The sequence below is a fragment of the Dermacentor silvarum genome, chromosome 6 (assembly GCF_013339745.2).
Source record: "Dermacentor silvarum isolate Dsil-2018 chromosome 6, BIME_Dsil_1.4, whole genome shotgun sequence".
Classification (NCBI taxonomy): Eukaryota; Metazoa; Arthropoda; class Arachnida; order Ixodida; family Ixodidae; genus Dermacentor; species Dermacentor silvarum.
In genome coordinates this window covers 100417860-100444968 of record NC_051159.1, presented here as the reverse complement: position 1 = coordinate 100444968, position 27109 = coordinate 100417860, and the positions used below count along the sequence as shown (strand labels likewise).

Sequence of the window (27109 nt, the reverse complement as noted above, 5' to 3'; positions counted from 1 at the left end):
AGAGCGAACTGTGGAAATCGGCGGACTCGGTATTAAAGAATCGGGTTCAGCGACGGATTAGTCCCAAAGTAAACAGATTCAGTAACGGAACCAGATCATGATGAACATGAAGTATGATATAATGCAATGAAGAATTAAATGAGAGGGCGAGAAAAAAAAAAGATGTGCGTTTCAAAGGGGTATGTCGGTGCGCCTTAATTCAATTAATAAGGCAACGGAGTAAGACGACCTGAAGTACCGAAGATGTGCACGACCGGCTTGCGCCACCAAGAACCGGTCCGTGCCAAGAGACGGGAAAAGGAGAAAAACTCTCTCCGCAGAAGCAATACGTAGGATGGAGACAGGCGGATAGCTAGAGAGGCCGGGGCTAATTTAACTCAGTGAACAAGCAGGTCTCGCGCAAACGACGATCTTTCGGTGGACAGCAGAAAGGGCAATCAACTATAACTACAGAGTCAATAAACGATAACTAGAGAGTCAACTGCGTGAAGTTCACTCATTAGATTAGGGTACGCTGAAGCGCGGTTTTACCCCGCGGCATTAAGCGCCGAGTTCCTCGTGTTCTAAAGCCAGCACGCCATGACATTTGAAAAAAAAAATGCGATGGGTCCTCGCAGAGACGCCCGAAATCTCACTCAATACCAACGCTCCTAAATTCTCAATACAGCAGCAATACAATGTTTGCGTTCTTCGATCAACAAACCTTCGACCCTCTTGTGACGGCGCCGTACCGCTAATTCCGGGGATGCTATTCTGGACAGTCATATTCCGCCATATAACGGAATTATATTGGCAGGATTCGCAATCTTGGTTCTGTTCGGTTCAAAGGTTTTTGGTATACGCTATGCACGATTGACCCAAAAAACAAGCAGTGGAACTTGACAATATGATCAATGTTGACAGTGTCGAAGCTCCACAAAGCACAGCAACCCAACACCCATTTAGCATATAATTTTTCAGTATAACACATTCGGTATAACGTATACACGATAATGATGATGATGCTTTCCTGGCACAGCGTGGGGCTGAACGTACGGGTGTACCGAGAGCCAAATCAGCGAAAACAGCTACCGCTGAAAAAAAAAACTAATCATGAAGAACTGCCCAGTACAAACGCTATACGAAACGTTTGGTCTCCCATCATCGGAGACCAAACGCACTGCCGAATGAATTGCATCACGAAAGCGCCAACCGCGCGGCCTGACGGCCCAGATGAGTTCGATACTACAGCCAGCTACTTTCTTCTTCGTTTAGCCTATGAATTCCTGCCCCAGGAATGCGCACGTTATACGCGGCTTCCGACCGCAAGGTGTCGCGGCAGGCTTCAGAGGAGTCAAAGCGCTGTCACTCTCACGGACGCGCATTTCCGGCGAGCCTGTCAACCTGCCACGGCCAAAGAGGTATCGACAGGGGTATGCATATGCGCGTTTGAGCTTGCGAATAATGCCGACACAATGCACAATAGATGGACGCGACGAAACTCGAGGCGTAGGACAGCAACAAGATTTCAGACGACTTGCGTGTCCCGCCATAAGTGGTGAAAAAAAATAGTAATAGTTATGAAACAGAACGATGAGTGAATCGAAAGCTGCCGATTGCCAGCCATCCTTGGAGCGATTGCGTTACAGGGCGGCAAAACTACCGTAAGAAGTGAACGGTTCTCGAGCAATCCAGGGCGACGGGTTTGTTTTTTTTTTTTTTTTTTTTCGCTCCACGTCATACGAATCCCTCTCTCGTTACACCGGCGAGAGTTTTTCAAACAAAATGTGCAATTTAACGCTCTTAGTTGCTACGTATATACGTTGTTACTCACGTTTATAAAGTATTTTCTAGAGATCTCCATGAGAACAGGTCAACATAGGTTACGGCGACCGTAGACAGGTTATACCTTATAGCAGATCATCGATCTGGTGATGCTATAAGAAGCGACAATATAAAATAAATAAATAAATAACACGCAGGCTTTCGCCCTAACTGTACGAGTAAGTGACTGAAGTAAAAAGTAAAACGCGCGATCAGGGGCAGCACTGCACGCAAGCTCTTATGTGTCCCCTGTTCTCGTGTACGACTGTATTCGTGATCGATCGTACCCGGAGCACTATCAATTTTGCAACATGGTTGTTGACCGTGTTTAGTGTCTGATGATATAATACGGCAAACAGTGCACAAACTGGTCTTAAGATTAGAGAAACCGACGACCCGTACGCCTTGCCGTCCGTTTCTCATATATCTAGACACCTTTTTGCGCTGTTTTAACCTTTTCAGTGTCACTGACGTATACCGGTGCGTTTCCGCGTTTTTGTCCCACCACGCCACTGACGTACCCGTACGTTCTATATTCTCTATAATGAGAACCGTACTAAGAGTGCATTTGTCATTATCCATGTCATTTTTCCCCCCTTCTGAATAACCGAAAAATAAATCACTGTGGTCGTTTTACAATATATGATAAAAAAGAAAAACGAAACTGGAAGGGTTAAATTGAAAATTATAGGATTTTGCGTGCCAAAGCCACGATCGTGCCAATGTTTTGCATGCCAAGCCTAGTATGAGGAACGCCCTAGTGGGGGACTCCAAATCAATTTTGACCACCCGGGGGTTCACCCGCCGCTGTGGCTTAGCAGATGCTGTTGCGCTTCTAAAAGCACGAGGTCGTGGGAACAAATCCCGGCCGCGACAGCCGCATTTCGATGGGGGCGAAATGGGGAAAAAAAAAAAAAGAAGAAGAAGAACGCCCGTGCCTTGTACAGTGGGGGCACATTAAAATCCCCAGGTGGTCAAAATTAATCCGGAGTTCTCTACTACGGCGTGCCTCATAATCAAATCGTGGTTTTGGCATGTAAAACCCAAGAATTCAATTCAATTAAAAAGAAACCGTGTTTCTTTAACGTGCACCTAAATCTAAAGGACCACTAACCATTTTTTATTTTCTTCTTTCTTTTTTTCTTTTTTTGTTGCGTTTAGCCCCCATCGCAACCAGATGCACGAGGCCGTGGCCGGGATCGAACCCGCGACCTCGATCGCTCAGCAGCGCAACGCCATAGTGACTGAGGTACCGCGCCGGGTTCCGTGCTGTCGGTCATATTATGACAATTTTGTGCGTAGAAACAACTGAAGCGAAGAAACAAACGATCGCAGGCTGCCACGCGATTTGAATTTAAACTGAACGACAAATTCATTATAGCGGTCATGGAACCCAGTCTGGGTTACCGCTCCGTCAAAGATGCCCGGGCGCCGACACCTCACCCAACAGAGAGCGATGACCTCCGGGGTCGCCTCGTCATTCCCCACTTGAAACTGGGGACACACATTAAAGAGAGATAGAGAGGCTAACAACAAGCGGACTCCCTCCTTGCAGGCTCAATTTGCTAAACGGCCGGATATGTCGATGACACGAGCGGGCGCTGTTTGTTGAAAGCGATACAACTAAGCATGCGGCCGCTCCCTGAAATTGCAAGCGAAGCGCGCGAGCAAAACCTGACGTCAGTGAAAAAACGGCGAGCGACATCATCCTAAAACACCTGTCGCGCGGGTGCGCGCGCGCTCGCATTCCAAGCAGCCAGCGTCAGTTTCTATTTATCTCGCGAGCAAACGGGGCCTCGATGCGCGGAACTTTAGCGCCGAGGGAAACGACGTTGACTAAACGACAATGACTCCCGACTACACAGTAGGTTACTTCAACCAACATCGCTGCTAAAAATGGACGTGTGTGTGCGTGTTTGGGGACATTGGGGACAGGGGGTTATTCTGTGAGCGGGTCTGATGGGGACGATCGCGGTGTGGCTGCCGAGACGATCACGCAGCCAAAGAGACGACGGAGACGCTTAGTTGTACAGGTATCCAGGAGCGTGTACGGTCGAATAGAAATAATCAAACAAATGCAGCATTCCTTTTTTTTTTTTTTTTGCTTTGTCATCGGCGTCGTTGACCCTGCGCTGCGCAGAAATGTATCGCAACAACAACAACAACAACAACAACAACAACAACAACAACAACAACAACAACAACAACAACAACAACAACAATAATAATAATAATTGCAGCTCCCACGCACTGTGGGAGTCAATGTTACGGGTTACCAGCTGGACCGCAACGTGCGAGCAGTTGTGTGCGACTCGCGCGGGTGTGTGACGACAGCGGCAAGTCGGAGACAACGTTCGCATTACGGCGACGGCATATGGTTTCTACAGCGGCCATTCGACGCTAATTCACGACACGTCGATTGTTGGGTTCTGCATATAGGTACTGGACGGGCGTAAGCGAGAGAAACACAAGAGTGTGTGACGTCATGTGCCACTATAAGTGCTATCATGCCTGTATACGTCATGTGGTGCATGTTAAAACGACGATTGTACTCCGGCCGTTCTAACATGGGAATACTCCGGTAATACTCTCGCAAGGCGGCGGCTTTCCCGCAAAACAACGACGAAAATAGTCGTTCTAACATGGGACGATCACGAAGGCAGTAAAATGTTGCACAGCTTCTATATAGCGTTAGTTGTTGCGAGGAAATGACTGGGGAATGTGGGCCGATGCCAAATGCTCTAACACAGACTATCAAAGCGCTATAGCTATCACGAAGAAATAATGCGAGAAAGTGGCACGTCACGTACGCGCCAAACGGCTTATATATATAGTTGGCTTTGTCACGACAGAAGTATGCGGGCAATTGTGACCTAATGGTTAGAGCATCGGGTTACTGAGCCCGAAGTCCTAGAGGAACCGTTTCATCACCGGCCACACGTTTCTTTATTTTGAAGAAGTCCGCGAAACGAAGCGAGACAGGAACCGTACGTACATGTTTACCGCAAAGTAGCTGGAATGAGGCGAAGAATGGTTCGCATTACGAATACACGACATTACCATTTCAGATAGCACAGGGTGCGCACACCTGCAGGGCGAATAATGCCAGCTCTGTGCTGGCGCGTAATTTCAAATTATGAAAGTTGGAAAAATAAGAAACCGACAGTCTATAGAGTTACTGCATATGCATGTATACCACATTTGAAGTACTCTACTCAAGGTCACCTTCCACAACATCTCATAAAAAGGACGTTGCCTTTCATCGCTATAAGAATGGCCATGGCACATAGACGAGATCACGCAGTATGCGCCGATTGACAAAACGGCATACATTAAGATATATGCTGAAAGCGATGACGCGCTGTTACTATACGGAAGCGACACTCGGAAAGAAGACACTAGACAAAGGATGTCGAAGGACGGCGATTAAAATGAATACCTCGAGAAACTGCATGCGGCGTAAAGCCTGGTCATTAACAGCGCTTTATCAAAGCTACGGCGAAGCGCCAGAGAAACAGCAAGAGACGGCGCGGGTGGTTAAAGAGAAAGGAGAACGTTGAGACTTCGTGCCGTCAAGCTAGCTGCTTTTACAGGTCGCTTCCGGGCACGGTGGTTATTGTCTCTCCAGATTAATGTACGTACACTCCGTCACACACTTAGCCGCCCCGCACCAGAATCTCCATACGAAATTACGACGCGCGCGCGACCAACCCCTTAATCACGACGAAGGCTATTCTATATGATCAGCCACCCCGAGGCTTAATGACTCAGCCAATTAGATCCTAAAATACGAGCGCGCGCGGAACTGCACGTCGATGTTATCACCGCGTTATCAGTAAAGCCTACTGGGCGAAACCGTACAGGACGGCTGCTTCGGCTTGACGCGTATAGCATGGAACCCCGAAAGTGCACAGCCACACTTGACCCCCCGATCGAAAACGTTTTATAAAGAGTTTTTCCTGCGGCTGCTGCTGCAGATGCGTCTGGTTGGGGTACAATAAGAAACAATTATCTCAAAGCGTCATCCTTCCAAGGCCTATTCGATGTTTGACCCTTACGGCCTGCGTTTGCCTGAATTAGGCCGCTATAGGGATGTGCCATGATTGTTCGGGTTTAGTCTGACGGCGGCTGTACGCAACTGTTTGTTTCAAGATCAATGCAAGCGCACGCTTGTTTGCTTGTTACCCTTCGTTGCTATAGTGGGCGAATGGGTCGGTCGCGTTTCCGGCAATACTCTCGCAAGGCGGCAGCTTTCCCGCAAAACAACGACGAAAAATACAAAGAGACGTTCTGCCAGAACCGCCTGCGCTCCACTGCAGCATATTTATCTGTGTGTGCCTGATACCAGACGTTCGGTTCGTAACGATTGTGACACACAATGGCTTTGTGGCCGCAGCCGTGTTCCGAGTGACGCCGGAAGAGAAGCTGCGCTTCCCTCTCGAAAGTAGACAAGCACACATTCTTGTTCTTGTTATTTTTTTGTTCCATTGCTGATTTAGCTGCTCTCCGCGCTCCACTTTCAAACAACAGTTACTCTCTTCTTTTTCTTTTCTTTCTTTCTCTCTCTCTTGCGCACCGGTAAATGACGAACGGGAAGGAAAGAGGCTGCCGCCGTTAGTACCACGCGAGGAGAACCGCTTTTTCCTCGCTTTGTTTCAGCACCTACGAGCTGTATAACGGGCCGCTGTTGAATGAAACACCTAACTATAGCCGTTCAGAATGACGACTTCAACACTTCATTAAACTACTAATAAAGAGTGGCCGATATAAAGGCACGACAACTTCAACACAGGCCCGTTCTCTGTCAAAGCGAAGCGACGACAGTTACGCGTCCGCGAATGAAGAATGCGTCTTCTATACGATTGCTTCGCGAATCATCGAAACGTTGGCCTCGGAAAAAATAACGATAAGAAACAAAAACACGCAGCTAAAATGATGATCTACATTACACACGCTACAGAGAACAAACAGGGCCCATTTAAATATCCTCTCACCCGCCATCATTAACGCACACCGCATACATAGGAAACAATTGGAGCTCCTGCAGCTCAACCAACGCAAAACAGAGCACAACACAGAGAGAGCGTGTTACGCCATCAGCCGACGTCCGAGACAACCGCGCCCCAAACACTTCCTCATTTATGGCCTCGCTGTCCCGGGCCCACATACACACACACACAGAGGGGCCGGTATGCTGACGCGCTATGCGGTGCGTGCCTTTTTTCGGCACCGCAGTTGCTGTTGAAGGGAATATACGACGCGTCGAAAAGAACGCACATAAAGAGAGGATGAGAGAGAGAGAGAGAGAGAAACACGTAAGCCTGCTGGAGCAGCGTTATTTTCAGGGGGTTTTCTCCCCCGCGGAAGCGCGCTGTGTTCCCAAGAAAACGGGGCTAGGAAAAAAAAAAAAAAAGAATCCTTTTTTGGCGATGCCCGTTTTCGCCGCGGGGGCCCTAAATGCCTCGCCGCACAAACCCGCCACACCGCCAGACGCATTGCGGGCTGCGTACACACACACACACACACACACACACACACACACACACACACACACACACACACACACACACACACACACACACACACACACACACACACACACACACACACACACACACACACACACACACACACACGCTGCAGCTAAACTTTCCGAAACATGCCGAACAGCGCCGCCACTGCGGCTGTATAATACAGCAAGGCGAGAATGAAACTAGCGCGTTTCTTGCGCACACGTCACGACGACAAACGAAAAAAAAAAAAAAAAAAAGTGCGAGCCAAGCTAAATTAAGGACGCACGCTCGCGTAAACCCTCGAGAATCATCGATCTGAGAAGCCTCCCCTGTATGCAAGCGCCGTCGTATCGGCCGCCCTTAACGCCGCGCATGGCGCAGGCTGGGAGATGGAGCCACTTTTTTCCTTTATTTATTTTTTTTTTCTTCCACCGCTATACCAGACAGCGCAACGTCGCTCCGAAACGAGCTGTTCTCACTCTGGCAGGCGCCCAAAACGCGCCCGACTCGTTCGTCGAGGGGGGCAGGAAGCGAATAAAACGTGCAGCGGAGACCAGTTCTCACAGGTTGAGCTTCGCCCTACACACACACGCCCTATCGGGGCCGTCCACGAGACGTGATGGAAGAAGGCGCGTGTGCGTCTGTGTGTGCGCGAGTAGGCGGCTTTGAGGTAAAAGCGCAGTTCATTTACGAGCTTGTTTACGTTGTGTCAGCATGTCGCATCTCTCTTCTCGGTGGTCAGAAACGCGCGAGCACCTTCCTCTAGTTCCGCGCGAGAGAGCAAGAAAGATACTCTTGAGGTTGCATCACAGTTGCAGCTGTTGTGCTGCCGTGTTGTGCCTAAGGTCGCCAACTCTGTTGCTGCCAAGTCTATTGTGCCTAACATCGCAAAGAAGGCGGGATCAAGGGAGCATCAAAGGAAAAAGTCAGATTCAAAGGGCGCCAGCGCATGTGGATAGTACTAACTTACGCGCTGCTTGCGATGTACGTTTATAGTGCGCATACATGGCGAATAGATCCCCAGATCGGAAGATATATATATATGGCCGTCCCTGACAGGGTCGAGCAGGGAATCGGGTCATTTTAAGGAAAGTCGAGACGGGAAGGTTGCTAACCATAATTATTCTACTGCATGCACAGGAGCTATGCAAATACGCGATCTTTTCATTGATCCATCAAGACTACACTAATAACAGGTAAAACATAGGGCGTTCCGTTACCGCTGATCGGCTAGCAAACCTATAATCGCTATAATATACCGCGATCTGATAGATGTACACCCCCTATATATAGACAGCAATTAATGCCTGCACGTTTCGCGCAGTGACGCCACGCGCGAAGTACAATTCTCTGGGGGACGCAGGCAACAAGATCGGTGCAATGCAACCCCCCCCCCCCCCTCTTCTCTCTCTCTCTCTCAAAGCGCAGTTTGCATTTGCCTCAGCTAATGATGTTACCACACAAAACACGCGTGCAGACCTAAATAAGTGCTAGAAGGAGTACAGATCAAGCAACGCCTCTTCTGCTCTGCTATCATGAAAAGCGCCCACGATGCACACCTCTACATAGGCATATATATAGTTCGTGAAGTCCGGTTCTACACAAAAGACGATAGTCGCTATACACTTCGCAATAAGGCTTACCGCCGGTTTCCCCACAAACTTTCTTCTAGCACGACTATACACGTCGTGCATAACAGACAGCTGTAACAGCTGCGCGCACACACACACACACACAAAAAAAAAAAATAACACTATGCATAGAGAATGTGGAGTTTGCGTGAGCACACGCGTGGCCATATTAACCGTCGCAGCTTTTCACGACTCAACGGCCGGCACTGCAAGCGAAGCTCGATCGCCTCGAAAGTGGTGCAATGTCCGCGGGCCCACCAACCACGCTTTCATATTTGGCGTTTCTTTCGTCGGCGGTAGCACCGTAGCAACAGCGACACCGAACACCCGAGTGTCCCATATATTCGCAGCGTAGTTTTACTTCGGGCCGAAAGTCAGAAGGGGGGGAGAGTCTGCGGCTGCGATACGCGGTCACGCCGTTCGCGTATACACACGAAAGAGCAACGAAATAACAAGGCTCGGCTCAGCAGGGTAGTTTCCGCCCCCTTCCCCCTCTCTCTGCCTCCTTTATCGCAGAGGCGAACACGTAATAATGGGCCAGAGAGAGCGCGTCACAAACTCAGCATGCAGCAGCAGCAGCAGCATAAGGAGGAAGGGGGAAAAATCCTTGAGGCCGAAAATGATAAACCTAGCGATACAAACGAGGCGCGAGAAAAAATATATAGAAAATACAACGAGAAGAGGGAAAAGGAGAACGTAACGGAACAAAAACAAGGCACCGGCAGAAACAGCCGCGCGGGTGCAATGCATGTAGTAGGCGGGCGAGTCCTCTGACAGAGGCGTATGTGCGTATACGCATTCTCTATAGAGACGTTGCGCAGCTGTGCGGTGGCTGAGGACCATGCGTTCACCGCAACCAGCTCAGTATATGAGGCTGCACAGCTGAAACTTCCGTCCGTGTTGGCGCTGTGTATCAGAAACTGGAGCGGTGAAAGCCTTGGAGAGACTGACCTTTGAATTGAGCTGCGCTTAGGAGAAGATTTACACGTCGGCGAATGAGCGAACCTACTAGAGTGACAGTGCAAGACACTATACAGTGTCTTGTGTCCTGTTGTGGCGTTACAAAAGAAAAAAAATTTCACCGACGATTACGATGCTACCTAATGCGAAATTTGAGCGCCGCTCTATAAGTGTTTTCATTTCACGATATATTGGCTGGCGAGGACAATCTGTCTTGTGCGCCACGTTGCAAACGGAGCGAAGTGTGGCGTGACTGCCTCACTAGCGCTTGCGTTGCGTGCTCTACGTACGTGGCGGTCCGACGGGGCGCTCTCGCGAGTTACGAAACTATCGAGCGACAGCAGGTTTCAAGATGGCGGCAGACCAAGCGAACGCTCCGAGCAGTGCTCCGCGCCTAAGATTTTCAAAAAGTGACGACTTAGATCTACTTCGTGATGTTCGAGAGTGCAACCCATTCGAAGACATGATGCGGCATCCAATGAGATGGACTGAAATCGCCGTGCGGCTGTCGGCGGCCAGGGTAAAAGTGTTCAGTGCTCGAACTGTGCACGATCGTGCAGACCTCCTGCTCACGCAGTACGCTGACAAGGACAGCAAAAGCCTCTGCACCTTGCTGCTTCAGTTGTGTGTATAGCGCAAATAGATAGACGGTAAAGGTCAGTATATTTTTCGCATGCGGAAGCATCCATCGTATGTATGCGAGGGCTCCACGCAGGGACTTCTGGCGCTGCTTCTGCGTACGTGAAACTATAAACGTAGCGGACGCGTATGTGGAGATCGCGAGAGGCAGCGCGTGGTTGACGCGTGGGCGCGATTCACAGCAGCAGCCGCAGACAGAGCTCCCAGACGACGCGCGCTATTCCGGCGCTCCTGAAAGTGCTAGTAGAAAAGAAAGCATAACACACCCACAGTCTTAGCCTTTATCATTTGTCATAATTTGTCCTCTCATATCTCACAGTGCGCTATACTTACGTTTCGGTTTCCTCCACTCTCGTGAGCCTAAATTAGAGTTACTGTATATGTGCTTCCGCACATACAGTAACTCTATAGCCTAAATACAAGCTCAGCGCCCTCTGTTAGCGTAATAAAAACCACCTTAGAAGCTTCTTTGACACGGAGAAACCCCGGAGGAGTGCGATCAAATGGGCTGCGCGGCGCGGGCAGTAAACGCCAAATGGCCGCGTGCCATAAAGATAGCGCGCCTACAGCGACTGGACGTTGCCGGAGATGCCTCATAAAAGGTCGGGAATACGAAAGAGGAAGGGAGATGGGAGAGATGCGAAAGGCAGGGAGGTTAACCCGAAGACAAGCATCCAGTTTGCTACCCTATATACAATGAGAAAGGGGTAAGGAAAGACAAAGATGGAAAGGGAAAGCGGAGAAGGAAAGCACGTGCGATTGAAGAGATAAAAGCACACAAACGTAGAACGCTATATGCCTTCTTCAATATAGCACCCGGCGCTGCTTCAGAAACAAAAGCTACTGAAAAGCACGCTCCATCGGCCAGTCGCCACACGGAACAGGTTCTGTGGCCGTCGCCGCACAACCAGCGAGAGAGAGAGAGAGAAAGAAGAAATATATTTTTAAAAAACGGAGGAAGAGGGGGGGGGGGGGGAGGAGGCAGCACTGAGGCTTACCAAATGTCAGAAATACGTAACGCGAGAACCAAAAGCAGGGAAAAAAAATACCAAAAGAGAAAATCTTTCCCGGTACGACGTGTCATCTTTCTCGAGGCGACCTTTTTTTATCACCTTATACTCCCTCGCGCGGCCTTTAAGCAAAGTTCGCCGCATTGCACATAGTCAACGCCTGACTGCGCAAAGCTCCGGGAAGGAGCGCGGTCCTGCAGCTACCAAACTTTATTACGACCGTCCGCTCTCTCCTCAAACCCCGGCCCGCGCACCCGCAGCATCCCCCCCCCCCTCTCTCTCTCAATGTGTCTCGCGCGCCCACACTCTCGCATACCTGGGCTGATGCTGCCCCCGCTCCCGAAGCGGCTCTGCCTTTGCTCACATCGGCTGGAGAAAGAAGAATTGAAAACGAAAAGTGAAGACAAAGAAGAAAAGAAAGAGGCGAAAGCAGCGCAAGAACGTGGGAACCGGGAAAAGAAAGCTATGCGCTTCGAGCCTCGGGAGCGGCGTCGGGCCACGAGGCGGCTCTCGCTCTTCTGACGGGACCAAGCGCGTAGAAGAAGCTTTGATAGATAGGTCCCCCGGCACATCTCCAGCGCAAACAGGAAAGCTAGAACACAGGAATATTCGTATTCCCGACGATACATAACTTCAATTGCCTACCTTAAACTGGGCCGATCCCGGAGACTAGGGAATTTTACAAATATAGCATCCCCAAGCGACTTTGCGTATACCAAAAACCCCAACTCCTCCGCAAGCTTTCTGCATTCTCTTGTACGCCTGGCCAGCGCCCCGAAACTTTCGGTGCCCTATTTCCAAAACACACTAATGTGTAATCAAAGGTGCTGAGTTGATGGGCTGATCCTGACGCGAAACGATACTGGAAGGCTGTGCAATCCTGAAGATGCTATCGCATTACGGTTGCTCGGGTGTACGCACATGGACTTGACTTCTTTGCCTCTTTATCCAAGTTTGGCGTCGGTGTCTTGGTCAAGTATAGGCGTATAACGGCGACTCTTCCACATAGTCGGGGCGCGGGCAATGCTGTAAATAAGACAACTGCACCACGCACTACGCGTCTTCCTTGACCATCGTTTATTTAACGCGATTCAAGAAATATAAGCTTAATGTTGATTTCAGCAAGTGCATTGCATGCACCTGCCATAATACCTTGCTCCGTTAAAGCGACGTTAACCAATTCCTGGCGAGGACCTCTTTCTTTTTGGCGACGATTACTAAGATGACAGGAGAGTGCGAGAGACACAACGTATAGAGAAGGCAACGGAGTACACGATGAGATTATAGCAACTACGGAGCAAAGACCCCGGTGGTGATTAGAGAGACGCGTTCATTAATTCCAGCGATGTGGCAACGAATCCGCCAGCCCGCTGGGAGGATTATACTCGGCCCGTCGTTGCCAGCAGCAGCAACAGCCGGCGGGTGCGCGGAGCGTGGTATTAAATGATTCGCGTGCACAGACCGCTGTGTTCTTATCCTAAAGGCACGCGCGGCAAACCCACAGGGCGAGAAGGCAGCAGCATCCGTGCGTCAGGCCAGCTATATACGCGGCGCTTCGCGACTCTTCCGATTCGCTCCGGCCGAACCCTTCTTGCGTGTCCACGGTTCCGTTCCTTTCTCCAAAAAGTGTATATCGAGCAGTAACAGCACAGCGCGCTCAGTCGGCGAGAATCTAAGCGGGTGCGGCTTCCGCTGTTGGCCGTGGCTGCCGCACCGGCAGTCACGCCTCGCCGGTTTGCTCGCAGGCTTCTTCTATCTGGACGGGCTCCAACGCGGAAGGGACGCGCGCAGCTGCACTGCGCCCCCTGCGGACAAAGTTTACGCTTCGGCATTCTTCCTACCCCCCGCACATCGGTTTGTATATATATATATATATATATATATATATATATATATATATATATATATATATATATATATATATGGGTGTGTACAAACACCTATGAGTAACTTGAAACTTAAGGTCATGTACACAAAGTGTGCGAGAGAGAGAAATGAGCTGGGAAAGGCTGTTTGGTTAACCGAAAGTAAAAAGTCCGGTTCGCCACCCAACTGGCAATGTATGAATCTGGACAATGAACGGGAATACCTCACCGACGAAGCATGACTACCGAGACCCGAAAGTCGTGCGTGCTTTAAAAGTTAAAGCATGCCGGCATGGCTAGGGAAGGTTATTCAATAGGGGAACTCATTAGACGAGGTTTGACACACCTCTGCAGTAATCATTGCTTGAATAGTGACAAGCTATAGGTGTTTCCTCTTGGGGAGTGGAGTACCCTGGTAACCTCTATCGTGGCCACGCGCAACCTACCCCTCACAGATAATTTCAAGGAGGTCGCAATCGAGCGTTGCCAGCTGCAGGTCACCGGTATAACGTTTCGGTCCTAGTCGCTTGCGGCACATCTATCGGCGAAACACCGAAACTCGAGGCTCGGGAATAACGTGAACTCTCTTCGAGTCTGTCACTCCTTCTTTTAGAAAAATAGCCTAGGTTATAAACACGCAATAAAGCTGAATAATATCGCCGAAACGCTCTCCGTCCCGATGACCTCACTCCACTTCTGAAGACACATTGCGTGCCCTTCGACCACGTCACCAGCGCGCATTCTCAGCGACAACCGGACAGCCCAAAGGTGCGCTCTCGAGAGGGCACTGCGCTGCGTTGTCGTTCCGTGGAAGGAAGCCAAGGCCCATTACCGCTGTCGCCAGACAAGCTGGAATATCCCCACTGACTCAGCAGTACCAATCGCTATACCAGGTGGGGAGGGCAGCGGGGCGGGCGAGGAGGCACGTGCACCGGCAGTCACTTCATGGGAAAGAAGGATGAGAGAGAGAGAGAGGGGGGGGGGCAGGGCTACGTAGTACAACACGAGCCAGGGTACGAGTGCAGGGAGCGTGGACCCACCGGACTGACCGCCGTGATGAGCTCGCTGACCCTAAACGCCTGCGCGCACGTCATTATTCGGCGAGGGAAAGGGAACAGCCACTACCGTCGGCGCAGACGGTGCTGCCAGCAGGGTTGGATCGAGTGGAGGGTCGAGAACAGCTGAGCGAGCCGCGGACACCGTTCGACCGCAGGCGGAGGGAGCCCCCGGCAACAGCGCCGACAGAACCGCCACCTCTCTCCCATCCAGCAGTGACCGGCCAGTCCCCGTTCGTCTCCAGACACAAAAGAAAAGCGACGGCATTGATGCACGCGAGGCCGCACAGAGGTAGGAGGAGGGGGACACTCTTCACAGCTGGCCGCCGGTTCAAGGTCGCATCGAGGCCGCTGAACCGCATACATGTACCCCGCGCGCGAAGTTGCGCCTATGAGCGACACACCTCTGCACCACACACGACCTCGTGACTTTTTTTTTTCAACCAACGCCGGCTCACTTTTCGCGAAGGTCAATACATGCGCGAGAGAGTGGGAAGGGACAAACGCAGGCGCATGACACACACGGCAAAAAATCAATCGCCACTGCATTGATTCTTTACCGTCACATGGCTCCCCTTTTTTCCCCCTTCCTCGAATCGGCGCACGTGTAGCGGCAGTACAGGGCTCGCGAAGTAATCGACTCGCGAAGCTACGAAGACTCTTTACCTCGACCGAGGAGGAGGACCACAACCCCGGCCGCGTGCCTGCCTGGTTCCCTTACCCCCCTTTCTTAAGCAAAAGACGCGAGCCTCGTGACCGCCACATGAGCGCGGCAGACACGCGTGTCGCAAGCGTGACGCAAGGCCGTCGCTCTTGCGGGATCCGTCAAATGCGACCGGCCGAGAGAGACGCTTCCCAGAAGCGAGTGCCGACGCCCCACCCGTTTGCGCGCGGGTCCAGAGAGAACAAGAGACGCGACGACCTTGCGGCTTCGCTGTAGACACGAGTTGCGCCGCTCACTTTCAACTGGCTTCCTGTAGAAAGCCTCTACTGCAAATGGAGTCAATTAAAACGGAAACTCTGCTGTTAGCACAGTAGCCGATGCGCGCACTACCTATGCTCGAAGGAGTTCGACGGTCGACATATGACGTACCTGTAGCTACATACAAGAGCAGCGCTCAGACTGACGCTGGCTTGTGTTTGGCAAGAATCCACGAACAGCTGCGGCGAGTTAACGCCGAAGTCTTACGTTCTTGTTTTTTTTTTTGATTTTTTTTTTTCGTTCTGTGAGCCGGTGTAAGTGTAAGCTTAGTGTAATCTCACTTAGTGTAAGCTCACGAGTCTGTACACGTGAGACGGTCGCTTACAGGCCCTAGTCGACAAACCCGCACACCCGACTGTTGTATCTCGCACCAATGCAAGATGGCGCGAAGAAAAAGACACCGGGCGAAGGCAAGCCCGAAACTACTGTCGTAACGGCGAAACAACAAAGAGAGCTTTTATTTCCGGTCAGGGCCTTATATACCCTACGCCCGTCACGCACAAGGTTGACTACACTAGTACTATCGTAGAGAGGTTGCCAACCCGCAAACTGAACACAGCTGAACACAGGCAAACACAACATCATCCCCTTCGCAAAAAAAAAAAAAATGAAGTCACACATAGAAGTCCCGGAACCGTGACGGAAGCCGTCGGTCCCTAGTCGAGGGTCCTCTTGACGTCACCACTGAAGGGCAGTTAGGGGGTTGACATGAACTTGATAAAGGCGTTGATCTCGTAGGCGTGGTTACCTGCAGAGGCTGTTGCGAGTCGTCCACACCACACGGGTCGGGGTCTTCCTCAGTGGGCAGGGCGCTCTGCGACTGCTGGTTCCTCCCGATCTGACACTGCTCTGGAACAGACACCAACTTCGACGCATTCCATGTACGCCCATCCTCCAAGCGGAAAGAGTTTGGACCTAGCTGCTTGACTATTCGTCGGGGCTTGGAGTAGGATCGTCCCGCCTTTCCCGTCGCTGCTTGGGTACGAACTCTCACATAATCTCCTTCCCGGAACTTCGGAGCCTTCGCCGCTCGCCTCTCGTCTGTGTAAGTCTTCATTGACATCTGCTTTGCCTGAACACGGGCACGCAGCCGGCGCATGGCCAATGCAGGCTCTTGGAAGAACTCCTTGGACGGCAAGCCCACAATGTCGAGGCGAGTCCTGGGCTGGCGGCGGTGAAGTAACACAGACGGGGAAACTCCTGTAGTAGAATGCGGCGTTGCTCTGTACACGGCCAGATATTCCACTACAGTCGACTGGACACATCTGCCTTCCAAAACAGAGAGTTGAATGAAGTCCTTTAGGCTTCTGTTGAATCTTTCCACCAAGCCGTTGGCTTGGGGGTAATATACGGACGAGACACCATGCTTGATTCCCCTCTCCTTCAGGAAATTTTCAAATACCTGGGATTTAAACTGGGGTCCATTGTCAGAAATTATTTCCTCTGGGTAGCCTTCGCGGCTGAAAACATTAGTTAAAAAGTCGATGACAACTTCAGACGTCACTGTATTTGTGAAGCAAACTTCTGGCCACTTAGAATGGTAGTCTATGAGAGTTATTACAAACTTCGGACTTGCCTGCTGCAAGTTGAGGGGGCCTACAATATCAATGGCGAGCTTCTGCCATGGCAGCTCTGGGAACGCAACAGGCTGCAGGGGTGCATTAGTCGGTTTTGCCGACTTGTCAGCTGCTTGGCAAATGTGGCAACTTCTGACTGCGTGTTCCACCTCCGTATCCATTCGTGGCCACCAGAATTTCTCTCGAAATCTTTGCTTTGTTCGTGTGATGCCTGGATGCGTGTCATGTGCGAACACCACCAACTCGGATGTCAAAGTTTCAGGCACAACAATTCTGTCCCCTCTGAACACTATGTTGTCTATCACTGAGAGTTCCTCCTTCACCTCATGGTAGGGCTTTACCTCTGGGCCTAAAGTCTTTTTGGCAGGCCATCCAGAAGCAATGTATTTAATCACAGTCTGTAAGGTTTCACTCTCGGCTGTAGCTGCTTGAAGCTGCCCTTTGGTGATACAAGACAGTACCACGGACACCACCTCTTCGTCCAACTCTGGCTCAGCTGCAGAGGTCACCGCTAGCCTGGACAAGGCATCAGCCACTACGTTATCACTTCCTTTTTGGTACACAATGTCAAAGTTATAATACAAAAGTCTGGCAGACCATCTTGCAATTCGTAGTGGCCTTCTACCAGCACCTCCCGACGACAGCAATGTCACCAGCGCTTGATGATCAGTTCGGAGAAGGAATCGCCGGCCCCACAAGTAGACGTGCCAGTGTTCACACGCGAAGAGACACGCGAGGGCCTCTTTTTCCCCCGCAGAATACTTGCGTTCGGCAGACGTCAATGACCGGGATGCAAAAGCTACCGTTCGCAGCTCTTTCCCTGCTTGCTGCTGCAGTACAGCGCCCAGTCCTGTGTTGGAGGCATCCGTAGTCACAACCACCGGCAGTTCTGGATCGAACATGTGGATCACGCTGCATGACGATAACGCTGCTTTGACTGCATCAAAGCTGTGCTGTGCGGCTTCATCCCATACGAACGCTTGCTGTTTGCGCAATAGTTTCCTGAGCGGTTCTACAACGTCCGCATAGTGTGGCACGAAACGGGCGTAATATCCTGCAAGTCCCAAAAACGATCGTAACGCTGGTGCATCTTTTGGCACTGCTGCCTGGGTGACTGCTTCAACTTTTGAGTGCATGGGTGCGATGCCCTCACTACTCACTACATGACCCAAAAAGGATATTTGGTCCACATCAAAAACACATTTTTCATTCAGTGTGAGACCTGCATTGGAGATCCGTTTCAGAACTTCTCGCAAGTTCTCATCGTGTTCACTGGCAGTCTTTCCCCATACTACCACATCATCTATGTAACACAGTACCCCTTGGCACCCTTTCAGTATGGATGACATCAACTTCTGGAAAGCTGCAGGTGCAGATGCAAGGCCAAAGCATACTCTTCTAAATCTGAAAAGGCCTTCGTGAGTCACAAATGTTGTTAGTTCACGACTTTCACGTGTCAGTTCCAGCTGATGGTACGCAGCTTTCAAATCCAGTTTTGAAAATCTAGTTGCACCTACCAGGTGGTGCAGCAGTTCTTCCGTGTGGGGGAGAGGGAACCCATCCACTATGATGGCCTTGTTCACTTCTCGAAGGTCAACGCAGAGGCGTATCGTCCCATTGGGTTTCTGCACAACAACGATCGCCGATACCCATTCGGCCGCATCAACTCGTTCTATGATGCCCGACAGTTCCAGTTGGCGCAATTCGGCAGACACACGTTCACGGAGAGCAAGCGGTAACCGTCGTAGCTTGGCAGCTACAGGCTTCACCGAGGGACGAACTTTGACTTCGTGCACAAAACCCTTGACCTGGCCAAGTTTACCAGAGAACAGGTGCGAAAATTCACCACGCAGGTGGGCTGGCAGCAACGATGAAGGCTGTGAATCTGTTTGTAGACACGACAGCGTATCCCCTTCAATGCAAAGTTGGAGATTCTGTATGGCATCCAGTCCCAAAAGCGATGTACCACGTTCCACGACGTGAAAAAGAACACAGGTTTGAACCTGCTTGTAGGCTACGTTCGCCAGAAAGCATCCCTTGACTGCAATCCGTTGCTTTGAGTAGTCGACCAGCCTCACTTTAGCATCCGTAAGTGAACAGCCAGAGAAATGTTCTTGAAAGCTTGCTTCGTTAAGCAGAGAGACAGACGATCCCGTGTCGATGAGGAGGCTCAGAGTAGTATTGTTAACATTGACATCGATGTAAATTCCTTTCCCTCGCATACCTTCAGTGCTGAGGTTGAGAACAGAGATAGCATTCGTCGCTTCCGGTGTGTTCTTGCTTTCGGTGTTGCCCTGAGACTCACCTGGGCGTCTTGAACGGCACACAGACGCAAAATGTCCCACTTTGTTGCAGTTTCGGCATTTCACCTTCTTAGCACGGCATTCTCTTGCATTCGCTCGATGTTTGGTTGACCCGCAACGGTAGCACGCCGAAAATCCACTTGCACTCCTACGTTCAGGCTTGTCAACTATTCTTTGCACCACTGAATCAGCTGACAGTTCCTTAAGTTCATGTAGAGTCTGTTCGATGTGCTTGCCAAGCTCCACAGCGCGGCTCAGCGTAAGGCTTGTTCCCTCAAAAAGCAGACGCTCACGTATTTGTTGCGATGTCGACCCCTCCAGTAGCTGGTCTCGTACGGCTTTCTCCATTTGATCACCGAAATCACAGCTTGCGGCTAGCTCGCGCAGTGCAGCGGCATAAGCTTCGAAGGGCTCACCCGGCAGCTGACGACGCTGTCGAAAGCGGTGTCGCTCCATCAACTCGTTTACGCTTGTTGCGAAATGCTTGTCAAGCAGTGAAATTGCCTCGTCGAAAACATCCGAGTCGGGCTCAGTCTTCATATGTACGTTGATGAGCTCCGACGCAGTAAGTGGCGCCAAACTGTAATATATTCGCTGCCCCTCCAAGCCTAGTGCATTCAGTAGGATAGCTTTTCTGCGTCGCTGCGTGAGGTCCTCGCCGCCGATAGCCTCCAAGTAGTTGAGAAACGCAAGCTTCCATTGTCTCCACGGTACTGATGCAGGACCCGGCGTAGCAAGAAACGGAGGAGGCGGCGGGTTGCAGTTGAATAAGGCAGCCATGGCTTACCGGCGTAGAGTGAGGCGCAGGCGTGAAAAGAGTAGCGGGCGACACGGCAGCGCTGCGATGCCTAACTTGCCGGAGCGGCGTCGCGAACGACGGAGACTGCTGGAGTGGGCGACGCAACTCGAGCTCGCATCCTTGAGCTTGATGAAGCTTCTGGGCGATGAGTGCAGGCGTGCATCGATCTTGAAGAACTCGCGGTTTTACCTCGTCGCCATTTTATGTTGTATCTCGCACCAATGCAAGATGGCGCGAAGAAAAAGACACCGGGCGAAGGCAAGCCCGAAACTACTGTCGTAACGGCGAAACAACAAAGAGAGCTTTTATTTCCGGTCAGGGCCTTATATACCCTACGCCCGTCACGCACAAGGTTGACTACACTAGTACTATCGTAGAGAGGTTGCCAACCCGCAAACTGAACACAGCTGAACACAGGCAAACACAACACCGACGTCACTCTCCTATGTTCCTCTCGATTTGCGACGCTTCCGCTCTCTAAATCTGTAAAAATTTCTTTTTAAACACCACTTCATATTCCCAACACAACCCGTGCGCAACAGACTATTGACCCTTTTAGCGGCGATCCCGTGATCGCTGCCATGTTTGATCACGTGGTGACGCGTCCATTGCTTGCCTGAACTGCCTCCGTTGCCTCCTTGTTTACAATGGAAGTGTATGACGCCGGCGCGGCTTAGAAAACCTCTGTTTTCGGAGATATCGTAGACGGTAGCTGGGTAGACGACACGAAGCTTTGATCACAGCTTCAGAGAACATGCAAAAGCGTTTTCGGAGCTGATTAAGCTATGTCCAAACGGCGCAAGCAGCGTAAATATGGTGCTTGTTTTAAAGGCGGGGCTAAATATGTATTCCAAGCTATCCAAACATTCCGCTCATGAATTCAGTCAGGATTAGTGTGTTTTGCTCTTTGTTATTTATTCGGCAAATATTTTGAAGCAGTGGCTTGTCAGTTTCTGACTCCGGTGAAGTTCCTCGGTGCGGCCACTATCTGATTATTTTCTGCCTAATCGCTCGCGGGTGTGCTCAGTTCCGATAGATTTGTTCTTGCTGCGCACAAGGCTTGAAACGTAGCTGTTTTGTACATTGTAATACCTTGTAGCAAATATATATTACAGCTAGTAACTCGCTTACTCTTGTGGACCGTCACGAAACATTCAGCTTCGACCATTCGTGCGCCATAGGTGTAGTCCGTCATGTAGTCCGTGCGTATACAGTGCGCATATATTCAAGTGTTCGCCCATTCACTTATTCTTGATACGTCGGCGATACAGTGGGTGTACGTTTTCCTTCCATTCGGGACAGATGTGTATAGATAACGTGCGCGAAACTTACTATGACAGGAAGCAGCGCTTCTCCCTTCGTAATTGTTTAACGAGTGGTACTCACTCTTGCCAACGTTCTGGGGATGAAGCCCTTTTTTTGAAGGTTAGCGATACAAGGCTGGCGGATGAGCAAATTTCTATATCCTCGAGGAAAGCCGTACATCACGAAGTGCCGGTAACACGTTCCGACACTTGCAGCAGCGGTCCGCCAACTAGGCCCCACAGATTCATTCTATTCCTTAACATGCCAGTCACTATTTTTGCAACCAACTACTGCACACGTCTTCAATCCACATGATTCAATCTATCATGATTGGAGCACAGTGTGTTAGCGAAAACTCAGTTGCATTTCCGACAGCTGATCGCACAGAAGCAAGGTAGACGCGGTAATGGTTTCGTATTCGTGCGCGGTCGCTGAGGAGAGGTATGGCGCGCCGCCGTGAGCGCCATCTCGTTTCTCTAAAACAAAATGCTCCGCGAAAAGGGTCAATATCATTGCACCCAGTGGCGTAGCCAGAAATTCTTTTCAGTTGGGGGGGGGGGGGGGGCACTCACTTGACCGGGAAAGAGGGAGAGAGGGAGCATGGGGGCTAGGCAGTCCGCACACTAATACAGAAATTTCGGGAAGGAGGGGTGGGCACGTGTCTGTTGTGCCACGTACTGGCTACGCCATTGATTACACCCCCCCTCTGCGTATCGCGAAAAATGCGCCCTCGGTGAACTACATACATGAATAAAGCTCAAACAGAGCAGCAGCCGGTCGTTGCCTCTTTACAACGATGTTCTGCGCGATGCGTAGCAGGAGCAAGTTCATTACAAGTCGAGCTCAGCGGACACCGGTAGAAATCCCCGTGTGACAGAGCTTATAAAACTAAAGGAATCTGAAAGGGACTCCTTGGTGACGCACAATACAGGAAACTTGGGCGTCGTCGCTGCAAGGCAGGCGGGACATCGCGGCGGTTGTTATACAGCACTCACCGCTCTCCGCCGTTGGTCTCATCCTCGACAACGAGCTAGCGGGCGCTGCGAGACGTCTTCAGTACCTCCGAAGGAGCGGGAGAACAGCCTGCCACAACCAAGAAATGACACGCACACGTGAGCTTTCCTGAGGAAACAACGCAGATAGCAACACGGTCAGGACGAAGTGAGCTTCACAAAGAAACATATAATACAGTCGAAATTCATTATAACGAATCCGGGTAGAACGAATGATGCTCTACACAGAACGTGCAAAACTTTATTAGCGATACTCCTGCAAGATAAATCCCTTAAAACGGAGTGTGTACACGTTGGGTATATCAAACACCCGAGCACCTACAACCTGCGTAATAAAAAGGCCCGCAGCGGCTTTACAGTATCGTTTGAGATCATGCGACTGAGAAGGTTTGGTGGCATGTTCGGACGTGACCGGGTAAGGTGCGTTACGAAGCACAACACGGTCGAGAACTATAGGTCCAAATAGGGCTGCTGAGTTACTTCCACAGGCTGCGGCGAGATTCGGGTCGCCCCGAACTGTTTCAGCACTGTCGCGCGGCTTTGTTCCATCCGTGAATAACGAACTCACCATGAAAGTTTATTCTACCCGGATTCCGATGTATCCAATTATTTTGATATATCGAAACATTTTTAGAGTACGAACCAGTTCGCTGTAACCGGGCTTTGACTGTATAGTGCGCGCACTCGGGCGAGCAAATCTTGGGGACCATTAGCGCTTTTCTAGGAAACCCATCTCTATATAAGAACAGCGGACACGCAGAAGATCCTGTGTCAGCTGGATGCCCCCCAGCTTTATGGTGACCGATGGATATCGCATTTCACACTCCCCACGCGTTTGCACCGCGTGACAGCCGCTTAACAGGAGCCCGCATCTGAACTTGAGCCAATCATGCTCAGACAAGCCTCGCGACTGACGAAATAGTCCCGAGAAAATGTCGATTTCGAAGTAGCACCGACATGCACAGCCTTTAACGTCTGCAGATTTTTGGGTCGTCCTAATGAATGCGCGTTAGCCTCACAACGCCCGTCACGTTAAGAAGTGGCCTGCAGAATTTTCGCAATGACTGCCCTGCACCGTATATTTAAGTGGACGAAATACGGCTTTGGAATACACGGCGAAAACTTGTCCGGGTCTTGATGATTAGTGAAAAAAGAGGGAGCAGCTTTAACCTGGCGTACAGATGTACCGTTACCAAATCACTAAGACTACACGGGAACAACAGCTACGATGATGACAATCATAAATGTTACTTCGGTGCCACTACATTCAGCCCAGCACATATAAATAAATGACAGATGCTCATTGCAAGATGTCGCTGCATGTCAGAGCTGTTCCATTCCCGCATATACACCCAGCTGTCAAGGCAATAACGGTACGAGTATAAACGTCAAACCGATACAACATAGGCTTATTGCTCTCGCAGTTAAGGTGAACACACTTGTGTGACCGCAACCGTGCACGGACTGTGCAAAGTGGCTTCGCACGCTCAAGTGACCTGCAATCCGCAGTCGGTGATATAGCAGGTAATACATCCCGCCGTACAACGCTATACATAACAAAGGCGAGCAGTGTTGGGAGGCAATTCATCTTCAGCTATGTAGGCGCATATAGCCGTCAACGTCAGCGAGGAGGCCCTTTGTCTTAACCGAGAGCTGCCAGAATTGTCGCGCACAAAAATCATCCTCAAGTTTGATATGCATGCACAGCAGGCGCATAAATACAACGCGTGTCGCAGCCGTGAGAAATGGCGAGTGCCAAAACGATCGATTAGCAAAACAGGTGCCGCATACACAGGCTGTTTCATTTCAGCTATACCAAAATTTAAAAAAAATTGCCCGTGGCAGATAGCACAATTATAATCCTTGATCTTAACTACTCGATGAGCCGGCCATCACTTCCACGAAAAATCAAAACGCCTAATTGAATTATAAACATAGTTACGCTAATTACCTTTTTAATTAAGTAATTTACGGCACATCTTTCAATCTACGAATTATTGCGCTTCAATGCATAAAACAGCGTTTTCCTCAAAAAGTTTACTGGAACGCCCCTGCATTTCGTCAGACACTGAAAAAATTAATATCTCGAAACTAGTTCAGTCCCGAGAATTCGTTCCGAGTGAGTCTTGCGCCTTGCGAACTCAGCGGCTATAATTCGTAGATTGAAAGATGTGCCGCAAAAATAATTACTTAAGAAGTCAATTAGCGTAATTACGTTAATTATTCAATTAGGCGTTTTGATTTCTCGTGGAAGTAATGGCCGCCTCATCGAGTAGTTTAGATCAAGGATTATAATTGTGCTATCTGCCACAGGCAATTTTCAAAAATTTGGTGCAGCTAATAAAATGAAACACCCTGTATACTGGCTCTCATGAACAATGCTTCTTACGCCGAGCATATATCCCGCAAGCTGAGCACTCGCGCGGCGCTATCTGCAATTCAATTGTCATTATGTATCGAGTATGCTCTGAACCACATGCAGGAGCGTCGTTTACTTATTTATTCCCCCTTGAAAGTTTGTAATGTCAAAGGTACAGCTAACTTCACGGGACCATTTATTTCGGCCTACATCTGTGTACTGCGTCTTGTGCCGCACTTACGTCACGTACAACTATATAGCCCAGCAGTTAATAAGCTAGTTAGTTAATAAGCCCAGATAGTTAAGTCATGGAAAGTGCAAAAAAATGATTAAACGAAATGAACAAGGAAAACGGGCTACATGGATAAAAATTGAAGGACGCTTAAGCTTTGCCTTTAAGAGTGGAAAGCGATAGCGTTATCGAGCTCCGTTCGCATCGCATTTTTATTTACGAGTAGGCTTCACTGCAACACAGAACGTGTGAAAGCCAGCTTACAAAGACCAAGCTAACACCGATACCCCTTAAAGTCGGCTTCACTTTTATACAGAAATGCATTGCTGGGAATACGTTTTTCCAGGGGCAATATAAGTAGTCTTATATTAACGTGTGAAGGCCCTAGGACCTTTTTTTATTATTTTATTAATTGTTTGCTATTGCCCCGACGCGCGCGCGTGTCCCAATTTGACCTGCCAAGGATGCGAGCGCCATCTGGAAAGGATTTTCGCAAGTAACATACCCGAGCCACGGCCGCCTGGATCGACGCCCGCCGCGCGCGCCGATCCAGGCGGCCGTGCCCGAGCGCGCCGGTGTTGGTATGGTACAAATGCTGGAAAAGGGGTTTATGTTTGAGTTTGCTCGTAACATAATTACGTTTGCTCGTACATTCAAATTACAATCCGACGCCATCATCTGTGTAGGTTGTGGTTAAGTCGTACTTTACCATTTTTACGACGGATTTCACTGTGATAAATTCAATTTTTGTTCACTAACACCTTGCGCCACGCTGAGGGCCTGCGCGGTCGAGGTGGTTCGGGATGATTTTCTCCGCCACGGACGCCAACGCCGGATTTTCTGCGACACGGGGCCCTTAACGCTATCGCATTGATATCAGCATGATCAGGGAAATCCACTTTGGGTTTCGCGGGCAGCAACTGTTACTCGAATTACCGAACTGGCTAAGTCATTATATCAGAATCCACACACAGACACACACACACAAAACAACAGTGCAGTCAGGTGATCAAAGCAACCGAACAGAGTCACAATAAGTCGCACCAGTTCCTAAAAATGCCTCACTCACACTCGACGCCAAGAAGGTGCGCAGTCGAACGCCGAAGGCACGATACGAAAAAAAAAAAAAAAATCATCGCCGAAAGCAACTCACGTTCGACGGTCGAACGCTGTGGCGCAGCCCGTCCCATTCTTTTGTTTCGTTGAAGCGAGTAATACTATACACGAAAGCACGCAGCGAAGCAGGCGAGACACCGACGGGCTTCGGCTTGCCGGCGGGAAGTCGGCCGGTCAGAAGCGGGGCGGGGAAGTTCGAGAAGAAAGCAGCAGTTTCCGGCTGCGCCACGCCACTGGGAAATCCTCTTCGTACGTATACCAGCGACCGCCTAATCCACTTTTTCCAAGTACACGGTTGCACGGCTTCCGGCCGTAGGTCATTCCGCACAGTATACGTACCGGTCCAACAGAAGGGGAGGATCGCGGTGACAGTGACGTCAGTGTAAGCGCCTCTCTCTTGCTCGGCTACAGAGTGCGCGGGAAAAAGATAACGCGCACGTATAATGCCATGTTCCTGCAATTTTGTCGCGTTGACTCGAACGTGACGGCAGGCTTCTACGAGACGTGTTTATACAGCAAAGGACACATCTCGCTCACTTAAGTCTGCTGCCGAGAGAACGATCTCGTTCATTAAAGAGAGAAAAAAAAACAAAAAAAAAAAAAAAACGAAGCGATCAGTAAATTTTCGCTACAGCGAAACAAATGTACCTTAAAACTTTCGATGTAAGCGATATTCAAATAAAAAGCCACATTGAGCACTGACGGGTTTTCACGTTCCCTGCAGAGCCACGCGGCTTGTCTCCTGGCGGAAACTGCAGCGCGGCGCTCCCGATTAGTTTCAACGACCGGCTTAGAGGTTCCTTAAAGTGCTCCGAAACGTCAGTATACACGAGCGTTCTCGCATTTCGTCCCGATGTAGGGGCTGCGAATCGAGCCCACGACCTGCTGGTCCGCTAAAGGAGGTCGTTCCGAACTTGACGCCGCGACCACGAAGCACTGCAATTACG

General features: G+C 50.2%; 1 protein-coding gene across 1 annotated transcript in view; it reads right to left on the bottom strand.

Moving 5' to 3' along the window:
• The window catches only part of LOC119455772 (protein FAM214A), a 103786-nt gene that overhangs the window by 30497 nt on the left and 46180 nt on the right, over nt 1-27109 (bottom strand). Inside the window, exon 3 of the mRNA XM_037717232.2 lies at nt 22438-22525. Coding sequence (XP_037573160.1) covers nt 22438-22459 — 22 coding nt within the window. The 5' untranslated portion in view covers nt 22460-22525. The remainder of the gene's footprint in view (nt 1-22437; nt 22526-27109) is intronic.